The sequence below is a fragment of the Sycon ciliatum genome, chromosome 3 (genome assembly GCF_964019385.1).
Source record: "Sycon ciliatum chromosome 3, ocSycCili1.1, whole genome shotgun sequence".
Taxonomy (NCBI): domain Eukaryota; kingdom Metazoa; phylum Porifera; class Calcarea; order Leucosolenida; family Sycettidae; genus Sycon; species Sycon ciliatum.
The window spans coordinates 39,942,132-39,957,019 of NC_088645.1; the positions used below are offsets into that span (position 1 = coordinate 39,942,132).

General features: G+C 45.7%; 2 protein-coding genes across 2 annotated transcripts in view; both read left to right on the top strand.

Moving 5' to 3' along the window:
- The first annotated feature begins 369 nt into the window (after positions 1–369).
- On the top strand, positions 370–7,859 carry LOC135812183 (uncharacterized). Its single transcript, XM_065325505.1, has 7 exons — positions 370–691; positions 2,127–2,199; positions 3,728–3,852; positions 4,353–4,434; positions 5,201–5,379; positions 6,192–6,318; positions 6,728–7,859. Exons 1-7 carry the CDS (start codon positions 510–512, stop codon positions 6,794–6,796), a joined length of 837 nt encoding a protein of 278 aa, XP_065181577.1. The 5' UTR covers positions 370–509; the 3' UTR covers positions 6,797–7,859.
- Positions 7,860–8,375: 516 nt separating this feature from the next.
- LOC135812185 (uncharacterized) overlaps positions 8,376–14,888 on the top strand; it is a 9,217-nt gene continuing 2,704 nt past the window's right edge. The window contains exons 1-6 of the mRNA XM_065325507.1: positions 8,376–8,751; positions 10,248–10,332; positions 11,332–11,456; positions 12,109–12,190; positions 13,417–13,526; positions 13,926–14,052. Of these exons, the coding sequence (XP_065181579.1) occupies positions 8,561–8,751; positions 10,248–10,332; positions 11,332–11,456; positions 12,109–12,190; positions 13,417–13,526; positions 13,926–14,052 (720 nt within the window). The 5' untranslated portion in view covers positions 8,376–8,560. The remainder of the gene's footprint in view (positions 8,752–10,247; positions 10,333–11,331; positions 11,457–12,108; positions 12,191–13,416; positions 13,527–13,925; positions 14,053–14,888) is intronic.

Here is a 14,888-nt window from a genome sequence, read left to right on the forward strand (position 1 = left end):
CCCAGCAGAGACCGTTCACCATTTTGTTCAGACTTCGAATCTCGATACACGTGAAAATTGTCTTACCTGAGCCGAATACAGTGTAATTGCTTTCTCGTTAAATTATGCAGTTCGCAAAGTGTGATACTGATTCAGTTAAAGTGATTAGATCCAAAATGATTGTGTTTTACAAGGTAGGTAAATATACCATGCTGGATGATCAGGATCATGCTGACGAACTCCCGAGCTCTAGTGACGTTAGTTGAATGTCATCGCATTGACAGCACTCAAGCGCTCCGTGAAGCAAGAAGCTCACCTGCTCAGCTGACAGGCTACTACCAGTACAGAGCATGCAACAAAGAAACACAGCACAGTAGAAAGAATGAGTAGAGGTTGAGTACCTACGAGAAGACATTGTAAAAAGTATCTTCTGCTTGCTAACACCGCTGGGATGCATTTGTCTCAAACGCTGTTGAATGTGTAGGTGAAAAATCGAATCAACCTTTCTGTGTTAAAATTCGTCGTCCAAAATGGTGGGAACGCCACCCTTTCAGCTCTTGCTGGTGATCGGTTCGAGCGTTCTCGCATTCATTCATTCGTCTGTAGCTGTGAAATGCAATCTTCGCCGAACGTCTACGTGTATTTGCGACATGGACGATGGATCTGGTTATCTGGATCTGACCGCAATCAGCAAGAACGATGGAACGCCGTTGTAAGTCCTACAGTTGCACGGATGTTGTTGCGATTGACGAAACAACAATTACAGATTGCGTTGCAGTAGAGCCATCTCTAGGCTCCTTCTCCCTTAGTTTTCCTGTGGCAGTACTCCCCGCACACCTCTTCATTCATTCACCCCCCCCCCAACCCACCACCACCCCTCTACTCCTTTTGCTCTAGCAAGTTGTTCCTGCTGCATTGATCGAGTACTAGTAATTCTGCTCGTTTCGCTAGGTGAATACAAACAGAGGTACATGATAATACAGCAAAACCTGTGACTAACGACCACCCCTTGGGGCCGGAGAAAGTGGTCTTTAGTGGCAGGTGGTCCTTAGTTAGAGGTTTGCAATGCACAACCATAATATGAGACCGTCCTTGCCTGGCGAAGTGGTGTGTAGTACCAGGCTGATCGCTAGTCACGGTGGTCTTTAGTACCAGGCTGATCGCTAGTCACGGTGGTCTTTAGTACCAGGCTGATCGCTAGTCACGGTGGTCTGTAGTAGCAGGCTGGTCGCTAGTCACGGTGGTCTTTAGTTACAGGTCTTACTGTACATGTACGTGTACATGTATGTGATTCCATTTGTTGGTGTATGACGTGCATAGAGATGGTTACGCATCTCCATGCCGTGGAAGCAATTACATGTATTCTTCACAATGTGGTCCTGTCACTACTGCACCGGCCCGTCCCTTTGATATGCGTAATTTTCCAGCGTGGCCCGCTTTACCTCTCCCTTTCTACCACTCGTTGGATCATCGCCCTCGTTTCGATTTGGTGAACTTTAGTAAGCTGGCTACATGGCGTTGATGGTAGAAATGGGGCCCAGTGTGGTCGCATGCAGTTCGTGAAGTGTTCTAGAACTCTGGCGCAGTGCAGCAGAGAATCGTGCAAGCACTTTTGTTCTGTCAAACCGGAATTGGTGTTGTTCTCTATCAGGGATAAAACCGAAACGAATGCAGGCATAATTATCAGAGCGGCCAAGGCTTTCATGATCCTATCAGACGCAATATGTCCCGACCCACATCGAATCATAGTATCCATTAGTGCCCCCGTATGCGTTGTTGTTGTACCATAATGCGCTTACCTGATCGACTCACTTCGAATTCGCTTTTCGTCCACTTAGCTGCCTTTCATGTCCCGTACCTTGCTTGCTGCTAACCACAGCTTTAGGACCAGGCATATGCGGATAATTCCGGCAGAAACATAGGCAGAATTCGGTACTTTTTCTGGTAAGTTGCATGCATGTTTGGCATGTGGATAAAGAAATGGAGCAGAATTCGAGGAATTGCCCGCCGTAGGGTTTATATGGTTCTGCCAATTTCACTGCTTTTCGAGCATTATCCGCCAATGATATTGTACTGAGGTCGGTGTTCTGTACATGTATGTGCTTTTCAATAACACACATGTTGCGACACTCACGCATGGCATTCAGTTTCACCCTATCTGAGTACAGATTCAATCCGTGCTATCCCTTCGTGTACAAAGGATGCAAGGACAGCGTGGCGGTAAGCGTGGCTATTGCATCTTTCTCTCTCTCTCTCTCTCTCTCTCTCTCTCTCTCTCTTTCTCTGTGTCTCTGGAACTCGAACCCTGTCTCTCTCTCTCTCTCTCTCTCTGTCTCTCTCTCTCTGTCTGTCTCTCTCTCTCTCTCTCTCTCTCTCTCTCTCTCTCTCTCTCTCTCTCTCTCTCTCTCTCTCTCTCTCTGTCTCTCTCTCTCTCTATCTATCTATCTATCTTTCTATCTCTCTCTCCCCCTTTGCTCTCTCCCGCTTGGAAATTCTCTTCCATAGAAGCGCATCGATTTTCCAAGTACTTCGAAGTAGGGTCCAAAAGAAAGACAATACAAGTTTGATATCGGTTCGAATGTCATATCTCTCGCTTGCATACGATAAGCCAAATTTGCCAAATCGCCAATTGTATACTCACGTTACCAGAGCGACCAGCGCAGTGATGACGCACATCCTGCTTAGCTACGTGAGAAAGAAGGTTCATCATCTCAGAATTTGGTCATTGTCAATTGTCTTATTGTATTCACGATGTGAAAGAATTGCCGTGTTTAATGCTGTTAGTGGCGTGAACTGTTTATCGGCTTTCTCCCGAATTTCTCTACGATGACTGCAGCCTAGGAAATGGTTCCTCTAGGAGAGATGCGTGATTTTCACCGTCTGTCCTGAGAAATGTTCGGGAAACTTTCAAAGAAGTACAACGTTCCTTCGTTTGTCAAACTCCACCACAAGTGGTCTCACCTAGCTTCAGAAGATGTTACAAGAGATAGGAGAGTCTCCAGGGAGCATCACATCCATTTTAAATAAGTGGAAAGAGCAAATGGCATCGTCCTTGGATGAGGTAAATGCTGACCGCCTGATTTGTCCCAACCAAAATTTAAGCACTTTGTTCGCCACTATTTTCGCTTGCATGCTGGTGCTACCGCACTCCAGCTTTCTCCAATCGGTGGCACGTCCCAGTAGACAACCAAGAGGACTACTAACAAACAGTTCACGGCACTAACAGCATTGAACACAGTCGTTCTTTCACATCGCGAATATTATAAACCGATTGAAAATGATAAAGCTCTGCAGTGATCCACCTTCTCTTTCACGGAGCTAAGCAGAACGTGCGTCATCACCGCGCTGGTCACTCTGGCAACGTGAGCATACAATTGTTTTGCGATTTGTCAAATTCGGCTTGTCGTATCCAAGCGAGAAATATGCAATTCGAAAAGATATTAAATTGTCTTTCATCGGAACCATTTACCTCCTCGCTCATAAAAAGATAAAAGGAAAATTATCTTTTTAGTTCCTGAAGGGAACTCACGACGGCCGTTAACACCCGGTAAACCCTAGCGGCCGATGAACACGCTCATACGCCGATGGCAAACACTCACATTCACCAACAGTTGTCAGTTGAAATAAATCGAGATCTTTCCAAGAATACTTCCGTAGCCATTCTGGCTTGCTTTACACATTTCTTCGGTGCTGAAACTCATTAGTGGCATTCTGAAAACTGAAATTTAATGCTTGTGTACGATTGCAGGTCTGCCAGAGTGAGGGGGTAGTGTGCGGCAAGCAGAAGGCGACATCGTTTACGGTCACCTCAACGAACCCTCTCAAAGCGACAATTGACTATGGAGACGGAGATGACCTGAGCAAAGTTCCAAGGTACAAGCCTTCAATGTAAATGATATTCTTGCGAGGGGAAAGGAAACGAATGACGTAGAGCAGCTGTTGCCCGTTTTCTCTTCCACTCAGTGACATTGTCAGTTTCGCTTCGGCATTAACGACCATCACCAGTCCTGTTATAGGCAATATCCTGGTGTTCTTGGGCTGCACGGAGCCAAGGCGCGTCTGGACTCATTAATCGGATTTCATTGAGCAGCATTGTAACAGGGATGCTTAAGCTAACATAATATACCTGACATGTGTCTTACAGTTGCGCAGCGTGAAATCCAACCCCGAGTGCAAACAATGCAGCCAAGGACCTTTCCAAGTACATGTGCATCACTATACTTTCACATTTGCTCTTCCAGGGCGACAAGGGCCGTGCAAGTTAAGGGCGTATATTGCCGTATAATTTGCACTGGGTATGGATTTCACCAGTACATTATACGTGGTGTATTGCGTATGACGAGAAATTGTGGTGGGTGTGTGTCTTTACGCAGAGTATCTATCGTCACTCTGGTGTGCGATACGTCTAAGGATGGTGAACTGAAGTTCGACACAGAACACCCCAGAGGAACATACGTAAGACAGCTAGGACATTACACTGTCAAATTTCGTGTTCCTCGAAAAATATGCACACAAATCTGCGGGTTGATGCACTCCACTCCACTCTTTGATGATCAATTTTCATTCCGCACCAATATTGTTTCCCAAACGTTGCTCTGCCGTAAAACCTCCTCACCAGGAGCTAGGCAGACAGAGTGCGATGGTTTTCTGGCTTTCTGTTCCAATCTCATTCACAATAGATCGTAGAGTGCTAAAATACTGTCAGCAGAGACCAACATGCGTTTCTTGAATGCTAAATACCTTGGGTGCTTACCTATAGATCGAAGCTATGGATGGTACATACACGAAATGCTATACACTAAAAACACACGAGGCTATCTATTCATTGAATCGGTGTCGCGACAATGTCCTCAGACCCAGTTGTTAGTAACCAACATTCTTTAGCATGAGCAAACGTCCTGTGTTAGTCATTACAGAGGACTAAATCCATTATGTTGGTTTGCGCACTGGAGATGTGCTAGAGCTAGGTGTCTGGTCGCTGAATGGCTCAGTAGCCTGTCAGTTTTGTGCCCTGCTATCACACTTTCTGACTGCATATTATCTTGTAACAGTCGTAGAGAGTTGCTTCATAACTCGTTTATAACTCGTTCTTATGTGTTCTTTTTCTCGTTCCTATGTGTTCTTTTCTATTTACAAATACTATTATTATTGGCTCAGTATCCGTAAGTATCCATGGTGAATCAAAATCTTCTCCTTTATCACTGGGTATTCTCGTGTTCAGCATCTCACAGTGACATCGAAGCATGCCTGTCTGAACAAAGCAATAACAACGACACAACCACCGCCTCCACCAGAAACCACACAGCCTCCTCCGAATCCACAGACGACGGGAGGAGGATCGCACCACCACCGGACCCCCGAACACAACTCTGTCAGCTTGGGAACAATTCTCGACATATGGTAAGCATTAATCAACTCCTAAATATACGGTCTCTTTGCTGCATACGTGACCATAAATAAATGGTGCATCCACCAAATGTTCGGGTGTGGCCTATCGTCAGGTTGAAAACAGTCAACTTGTCTGTTTTCACGGCCATACCCGAAACTTTGGTGAATGCATATATTTGTAGTAACGTATGCAGCAAAAAAAAACGTTTTTTGGAGTTGAGGTACCCTACTATATGGTAACATGACCCGCTCTAAAAACTGATATGGCTGGCATGTCGCTCACTTCCATACTCAACTGATATCGTGTAGGTGGCAATGATGCATTGTTCCACACTTGTCCATGTCCGAAGCTCCTACTTTTGGGCCTTACTAAAGTGTGAATTGTAAATACTCTAATTTCAGAAATTTTCGGTGGTCAATATTTTCGGTATGAGGGCAACAGGCTAGGTTAGGTGAACAGAAATTTTCGGTACAGACAAGCAGTTCCCTATTGGATTATGTGTGTTAGTGTTTGTTCGGTGTATTGAAATTTTAGGTAACAAACAGACACACCGAAAGTACCGAAAATAAAAGTACACCGAAAATGTGTGAAATTACAGTAGCATAATGAATGGTGTAGATTTAGAACAACTTTTAAAAGTGGTAGTATTGTGGTGCATTGGTACTGTAAATGATTAGAAAATGTGAAGGCTCGCGCTAATCTCAGTCCGACTAATGTGTGTCTATGCATAAAATTGCCCAAGACATCTTCTTCACTCTTTCCTCCCTTTCTCTCTCTTTTGTACTTGCCATTCGACCATCCCTTCGGTTCTTGTTCCTCACAGCACGCTACTTATCGTGTCGCTCTATCTCACTGGTGGCGTTGCCTACATGTACGTTCGCAAAGGAGAGCGAGGCAGAACGGCGCTGCCGAACTACGAGTTCTGGATAGCGCTGCCAGGTCTTATCAAGGTACGTATCCAGGCTTCACTGACACAGTGACAGCGATACGACTGTTTCGGGTACGCATGAATATGAATATCACTGAAGAATTATTGCGGTGCACTTACCCTAGCAAAAAAAAGGAGTAAATTATCGTGTCCGTTCCCGAAGGGAACTAACGACGGCCGCTAACACCCGGTAAACCCTTACCCTAGCAGCCTACTCTGAAAGTGGCATTGAGGCGCAAATCATTTGTATTTCCAATTTGCTTCTGCAGTTGTCCGAACCGTCCGATACCCACTGTCAGGCTTTACTGGCAGTTTATTTTCTCCATTTACCTCACTCTTTTTTTACTCAATCTGAATGAATAGCCTGATCATGCCGGAATTCTGCAAATCTGCCAAGGTTCGATCTTTTCTATGCACCTCTTGTGTTGTAGGAAGGGTTCCTCTTCATCCTGCACGGAGTAAAATCTCGCGGCTATCGGTCCGGATATGACGAGATGTGACAAGGGCATTTACTCCTAAGACGTGAAAATGCCTTCTTGAAGACCAGGCCACCGCACGTTTCCGTAAGCCAAAAGAATACATGGATCACCATTTTTCATTTTTATCAAGCTTTCCACATTGAGGCAGACGTCAAAGCCAATTCCGTTGCTTTGAACAATCGCCTTTACCTGATTTCATTTTAGAATGCCGTGGTTTACAGGAAGTTTGCGCAAATTAGCCTGTCATTTTAGCTGGTTAAATCGTTAAAGCATCTCATCGCCAAGTTCACAAAATTATGTCTTTTGCCGACAGGTTGATACCTCCCGTACGTTTGATCTATTGATTGTGCTTGCAGCTTTGCGTAGCTTTACGCACAACAAATAAAGTATTTCCATTTTTCCATTCCCTCAACCGATGAGTATTATTAGATAGGCATAATTCCTTGACGTGATAGGTTTTGTTAGCTAGAAAAGATAGGTTGTACGTAGAACTAAAAATGGTGGAATTCTATAGAAGAATAGGAACAAAGAGGTGTTGTGTTTGAAGATTTTTACTAATCTTTTCTTACCAGTCTTAAATTACAACCGTGATTTATAACCGTGATTTTCAAGATGTTTTCTGCACCATTCCATTCAAAACATGCCCAGTAGCATACAGTACGGTACATGTATAGATCTTGAAGGTGCCCTTTTTCAGTGTCCAACATAGCTGAACACACCTCCGGAACCTCACCCAACTCATATATGCCTTCTTTTTCATTTTCGTGGCTGTTTGTTTCTGTCTATTTGCGCTGTCGTTAGTAGATACATGTACGTGTATTTTCAAACAAAAGATTTTTCACACCGTAAGAACGTTGAGCCCTAGGAACTGTTACTTCCCCTGCTGGAGTTTTATTTTTTTGTTTCAATCAGAGCCAATATGTAGTAGAAGTGTTTTGCTTCGCCAACCTCGGACGAGTCGGAGGTCATGTACATGTATACACAGCCAGGTAATTTTGTCCCATATCGGTACGTCACTGCGACCTCAACAATATTTTTTTAAATCTTCAACCAACAAAGTCCAGCAGCACATTTTCTCACTGCAGACCTGTCCATTGTTTGCGTACACTGATAGTGAAGCTGATACATCTACAAGTACATGTACAGTTCTGTTCTGGTTGCTTTTCAGGAGCATGATAACATAGACAGCAACATTTACACTTTGCTTTGTGGGTATACAAGCCGGACCCGGTCCGGTACTGGTCAAGTACTCATTATTGTTTGCTGATGATCGCTTAGTATGTGAAACTCAGAGTTAAAAACACCTTTTCCGGCCACTTATTGTTTGTTTGTTATTTAGACAGCAAAATCCTGAAGAACAGACACGAACCAGCAATGAATAGAAGTCACGTGATTATTCTCAGCACCGCCTCTGCTGCGTGTGTAGATTCTAGACCGTCAACCAGTAGATCTACTGTACTTGTACTGTAAGTAAGTTGTAGATCTGCACTGTCTGTAGACTACAGATTCTTATCCGGCTGTGCACGAGCTAGCGCCGCAGAGCCAAAGATTGATTTGACTGGAAAAAACCAGTCAACGATACGTGCTCTGTCACCATCCACATAATTGTTTTCATTGAACTCCAAATTATTGTGGGTGTGATGTTCCAATGTAGCTTGGATAGAAATCGGACTGAAGTCACAATCCGATAATTTCTTCGTCTGCAAAGCAGCGTGGGGCTGGGTGCTGAAACCAGTGAGGGAGGAGAAAGATAGCACCGCGGCCACCGTCACTTGGCCAAGGGTGATGGACATTATCACCTTTTGTAGTCGTTTGGTGCTGTCAACGATAGCGTTAGTCGGTGGATTGCAGTACGGCTCAGTGGTGCGGGCGGTAAATTGTAACCCCCGTGATGGATCTACGTGTATTTGCGATATGGACGACGGGTTAGGGTATTTGGACCTGACGCCAATCAGCAATAACGACGGCACAGCATTGTGAGTGTTGCAAACTGCAGTCCGCATCTTCGACTCCCATCCATTCACACGCACATTTATTACTGAAGTATTTTTTTATTAACTTTGTACGGCACTGCTCGATGAAATTCGATCGAGTCACTCACATAAGCGCCCCGCGTTGCGAAACCTAGCCTAGACCCACGAATACTAGGTTGCCAAATGGCGCACCGCAAAAATTTGACTCAGCGATTGGATTTCATTGAGCAGCAGTGTACTAGTGGATGCATGCAGGGTGAGCCCAGTGCGAAATTGATAGGCGCAACCACCAGCCACCATCCAACCGTGACTATTTGAATGTCTGGGAAACACAATATCAGCCAGGGTTCTGGGTAGGTTCGCCTGCATATCCGACAGCACACAATACTACTTGGTCTCCAGCTTTTTGAGTCATCATACCTTTCCGACAATGACGCCAACCACCATTCTATACAAGCATCCATTATTTCTGTTGTCACTTGTAACTGGAATAAATTGCCTCCCCTCATTGGACCTATCTGAACAAGAGCCTTCCAAGTTGGAAGGTTGTTCGCTTGCACTTCTTAGACGTACTATAGCTAGGTGTGAGTTCGTTGAATGTCTCAACACTCCCTATCTGTTTTGTGCCGTGTCGTACGCGCTGACTAAATATCATCTTGTTACTTTGGCGGACAGTTAGTCATGGCTCGAAACATTTTGTTCTTCCCTTTCTTCATCCATGGCAAGACTTGGTGTAGACTTCGATCAATGATACAGAATCTAATGTTACCCATTCTAGTTGGAGTGCAGCTCTCAGGGGAACACAAACATATTGCGCGTCAATTCCACAGCTTATCCCATAGACATGCCAAAAAGCGTCGATCTAGTGATGTTTGGCGCTACCCAGGGTCCACTGCGCTATATTTCTGTGTGTGTGTGTGTGTGAGTGTGTGTGTGTGTGTGTGTGTGTGTGTGTGTGTGTGTGTGTGTGTGTGTGTGTGTGTGTCACCCTTTGGACTCTTTAACCGCCAATTCAGTCCTCTTTCTAAGAATCTGTTTGAGTCTGTCTCCCCTGTCCCGAGGAGACTCGCATGACCAATTTCGGCAGTGAGCAAGCTCAAGTACAAGTGTGTGTGTGTGTTTGTGTGTGTGTGTGTGTACGTGTGAGTGTGTGTGTGTACGTACACAGGTGGGTGGTCACGAACCATGTCATACGGCAACAGTGAACCCTGTTTAAGACGAAATAACATCCCGTGGTCCTGGCTGCAGTGGCCTTCTGGGATAGGTGGTCGCCTTATAATTATGAGGAGTCGCCTTGACAGGTTTTGCTGTAGTTTCTCCCGGCCTGGCGTACTATTCATACATAGCCCATACCTTACGTAAGGCCAGGGTGCGCCAGGAGCCAGTTGTTCAACTAAGCACAAGCTCGCCTAGCTCAGGAAAATAACCATGCAAAACAAGCATCGCTAAACGTTGTAAGCTTGCTCTCTCTCTCTCTTGATCATTTTTCTTCTGTGCAGCTTTACGAACATTGCCGGCGATGGCGGATTTAGCTACAATCCGTGCTATTCGTTTCAGGACAACAAGTGCCAGAATAATGTTGCCGTAAGTCACCTGCAGGTCTGTGTGCATACGTATCTCTCCCCTAGTGAACTGAAGTGGCTCATAGCCAGTCAGGAATTGCAAGCGTGCACAACATCGTGGATATGAGAATGAGAGTTTAGTTTCGGCTGGAGCAGGACACCCTTTGTTCTATGCTGCACCCGGAATTCAACTATTCAAAAAAGGAAGTTTCAGGGAGTTTTGCAGACCCAATCAGCTGTGATTTTACAAGTCCCTTGTGCGATGAGGTGGCGGTGATTCTGGGGTCGGTATAGGGATACGGGCCTATCACCACCAAGCTAAAAGACAGACCACGTTCCATGTGTCTGTCTGTATTCTTTCTGCAGAAATTCTCTGGTCTATCCTTCTGTGTATCTCCATGGCAGAGAGGCAACTGTGTTGAAATAGAACTTAGCGTTTTAGGCAATTCTATAGAGATCCAACAAATTAAGTCAGTCAGGCTTAATCTATCTGGCTGTTTGGCTGGCTACCTCATACGTAATCAGATATCCAGACCACAAGCCAGCGCTGGAACTCCCTACAGCGCAATGTTCAATCTTCAACGACTGGTCTGAGATATGTTGTGTTGTACTCCAATTGTTTATCGATGACAAAGCTGGGACTTTTCTGGTGCATATTTTTGTGGATAACCAGTTTTTTGTTTGTTCTCTTTCTTTTTCTGTCTCTCAAGCTGTGTCTCATTTTCTACTACTGCCTGTTGTCTTTCCCTCTCGTTGTCTCTCTCTCTCTCCCTCTCTTCCTTTCTTTCTGTCTCTATTCACCTCTCTTTCTCTGTCTCCCTCTCTGTCTCTTTATCTCTCCATCTCTCTGCCGCTCTATCTCTCGCTATCTCTATCTTCTATCTCACTTTCTCTACCTCTGTGTGTCGATTTGCCTCTTTCAATGTCTCTTTCTCTCCCTGTTACATGTTATCTGTGTCTGTCTCACTTTCCCCACCTTCTCTCCTTCCCCCTCTGTCTGCTTGTTTCTGAATCTCCTTAGGTTTGCCAGCATGGCGAGGTTGTCTGTGGCCAGCAATCCACAGCTAAGTTCACCATCACGAGTACATCCCCACTACAAGCAACTATAGCCTATGGCAATGGTGATGAGCAAAAAGGCCAACCAAGGTGAATTCTGAATTTATGGTTCAGTGTCTCATACGTTGGTGGTGGCGGTGGTGACGGTGTTTGTCGCCCTGCTGATGATGGTGGTCGCAACAGGGGAAGTGGTGGTGTGATTTAAGGAGGCAGCCAGTGCGAGGGAAGTTGCTAATATTATTCGAAAAGAGGAAGAGAAGGGGTTTAAGCTGTATTATTATATGCTTGTCCGCATTGACATCACCAAGCAAGCTTGGCTAGTCTTCGCATAAGCCAAATGAACAAAAGAATGAGGAACGAGCCAGGCCGATGAAGTGAACACACGCTTACAACTGCAGTATAGGCAAAAGGAATATACATGTAATAAGACATTTAAGCTTTATAGTAAATTTAATAGTTCAAGAGTATTCTCCGTTGGGGGTGTTTTTCCAGCCGTGCTGCTACCCACAGCCAACTGGGAACTTGTGGCCAGGCACAAGGGGTAGGTGGATTCGCCTGATGGGCTTTTCGGCACTTGTCCCAATGGTGTGAGGCCTATCGACTCACCCCTACCGTTAGGCACTGCGTCTGCCACTGTATTCTCAGGGCGTTAACAGCCGCCATGTGTTCCCTTGGGAACAGAGACAGCACTTTCCTTTTTGTTTTACATAATTTCTACCATCTTGCCTTGTCCATTCTTCAGGGTGGCAAATGTAGCAATCAGCTGCGACCCAACAAAGGACCATGATATCACGTTCACATCCGAGGCGCCAGGATTAACATACGTGAGTGGACAAGTTGCTATTTTGACGTATGGCTATGGTTTGCAAGTGAACTGCCTTTGGCATGTTTACCCAAAGTGTTGTGGGGCTTGAATTGGAATGATGTTAACTTCGTCCCGCAAAATGCCCCCCTGTGACTAAGCAATGTTCGGTATGTTGTAAGGCTTAGTGCTGAAGCTCTTGATCCTTCTAGCAGCATGACACATTCGTACTTGGAATACCTGAGCAGCATACCTCCCCCTCCTCCTCCCCCCCCCCCCTCTCCACCACATGCCCATGCATAATCGAGAACCTATGATGACACAACGGTGCGAGAGTCATAGCTCCATGGTACATAAAAGCGCTAATGCCAAGACCAGAGATCGGCCTTTTTGGTGCGCGTGCTGCTCAGTCGCTCCACCATGGAGCTCTCGCTCTCGCACTGTTGTGTGTGTGCTTATATCCCTTGATGGTACTCTCTTGAGTGGATTGTATCCATATTCCCTCAGTCCCCAAGCGGTCTCCGGGTCTCTGGGTAGCACAGAGACCGCTTGAAGAGTGTTTAAACCCTTTGAGGGTCCATCGTTCGAATCCGAACGATATGTAGTGCGTACCGTAAAACTGTCGTAACTTCATTGTTTTTAGTCCTGTTGCAAATATCGAAATATGTAGATCGAAGAGGAAGCTCCAAGCAAGGATGAATAGATAGACTGTCAGTGTACAGATATTAGGCCCATTCAGATGTCCGCCTCCCTGGGCTAAAACCCATTTCAGCCACATCAAATCTTCGGGCTGTACTCTTGCCGCCGGTATACACTGACGCACTGAACCTTGCAAAACGAAATTTCCGCCGCAACAATATTTCGGCCAAACATGACCAGGTCGAAAGTAGGCGAAAATAAAATTCATGCACCGAATATTAAATTTTGTTGACGTACGGTACATGTAACAGATGACTACTATGGAGTCTGGGTATATCAAGAAATTCAGTAGATTGTGTTATCAGCATAATATCCGTTTTAAAGCTCACCGACTTGTCAGTTTGAGCACTCTGGCAAGGTACGTTCGGGCCTGATTGGAAATTTGTATTTCCATTGCTATCAGGTTCGGCCTCATTTCCTCTGTGCTGCGCTGACGAGTCCACAAAGGACGAAACAGTTCTGTCCGCAGATGGAGTACCCGTTTTAAATAACTCTCCCTCAGGGGAAAACTAAGTTCTTATTGTCTGGTTTCTGCTTGCATCCATACAGAACCTGGCTTTGACGTCAAAGTATGCCTGCCTTGCTCCAGCACCTACGTCGCAGAGACCAAGAAAACCAGAGGGAAATGTGCTCAGTCTTGGGACCATATTGGATATCTGGTAAATAATACCTGTGTGTGTGTGTGTGTGTGTGTGTGTGTGTGTGTGTGTGTGTGTGTGTGTGTGTACATATGTGTGTATGTGTGTGTGTGTGCGCGCACGTGCGCACGTATGGTACTTGTGTGGATGTGTACATGTATTTGTGTATGCTTCGAGTATGTGATTTTGACTGATCCCCAACTTCTGACTAGATGCGCCCTTTAACCCTTTGCTGCGGACGGATACCTTGATTTCGCTAATCTCTTTTCTGCACCTTGTTCTCACCCACACCACACTGCGCATACGCTCTGACAACATTAATGATCTTCAACAAGCATATCTGCCAGTGTGATATCTTCTTGTATTGCTGCCTGATGGTGTGCATTGTGCATCGTTTCTGTTTCCCTCAATCTCCCACAGTGCTGTTGCTGCACTTCTCCTGTACCTCAGCATGGGCTCGGCGTTCATGTTTGTACGGCGTGAAGCGAGGGGACGCGAAGTCTTGCCAAACTACACGTTCTGGGTTGCCATTCCCGGCCTTGTCAAGGTATGCATAAGGTTTCAACAGTGTTCTAACTAAGTGGGGGTAAGGGGGGGGGGGGGAGGCGGCACGCCGCTCTCCTATTCTGATTTGAGCGCCCCCTGTGAAAAAAGGTGGCCACTCATCTTTCCATGGTCGTGTTTTTCTCATTCCATTCAAAGGAAATGAAGTCGATAGTCACTACTAGAGGGTTCATCAAGGCACATTTGTCTGTTCATTGAAATCAGGCGTCTCTCCCCCCCCCCCCCCTTGTGCCTTATATTTTGCATGGCAAGACAAATTTAGAAAATGGAAAATGGGTTAAAGGGGAAGTATACCCTAAAATCAAATTTTCACCAGTTGTAGTCTTCTGGGTGCTGAGTCGAATGGTCTTGGTCCGAGGAAGCTGCGACGCTCCCTTCCTACTTGAATCCCAATCGAACTCGCGCACTTCCACCGAAACTGGGTGACTGCGCCCTACTAGATGGGGATTTGTATGCAAAATGTCACTAAAAGCGCCATTTCGTTCTTATAAAAGCACGGATGACCGCGATTGGCCCATATGTTGTAGTCTTTTGGACGCTGAGTCGACTGGTTTTGGTCCGAAAAGGCTGCGATGCAGCGTTCCTCCTTTATTCCCAATCGAACGTGGTTGAACAAGTGGTCACGTGCTCCTGGGTGCCCAAATCACCTGGTCACCGCGCCAGCAGGCGACAACTTTCACACCAAGGTTCAACTCGAGTTCAACTCGAGTGACAGGACTGCACCCAAAAAAGGTCAAACAGGCTAGTAAGTTGTACCCTGCAGGCACGGTGACCAGGTGACTGGTGTACGCAGGAGCACGTGACCGCTTGTTCAACCAT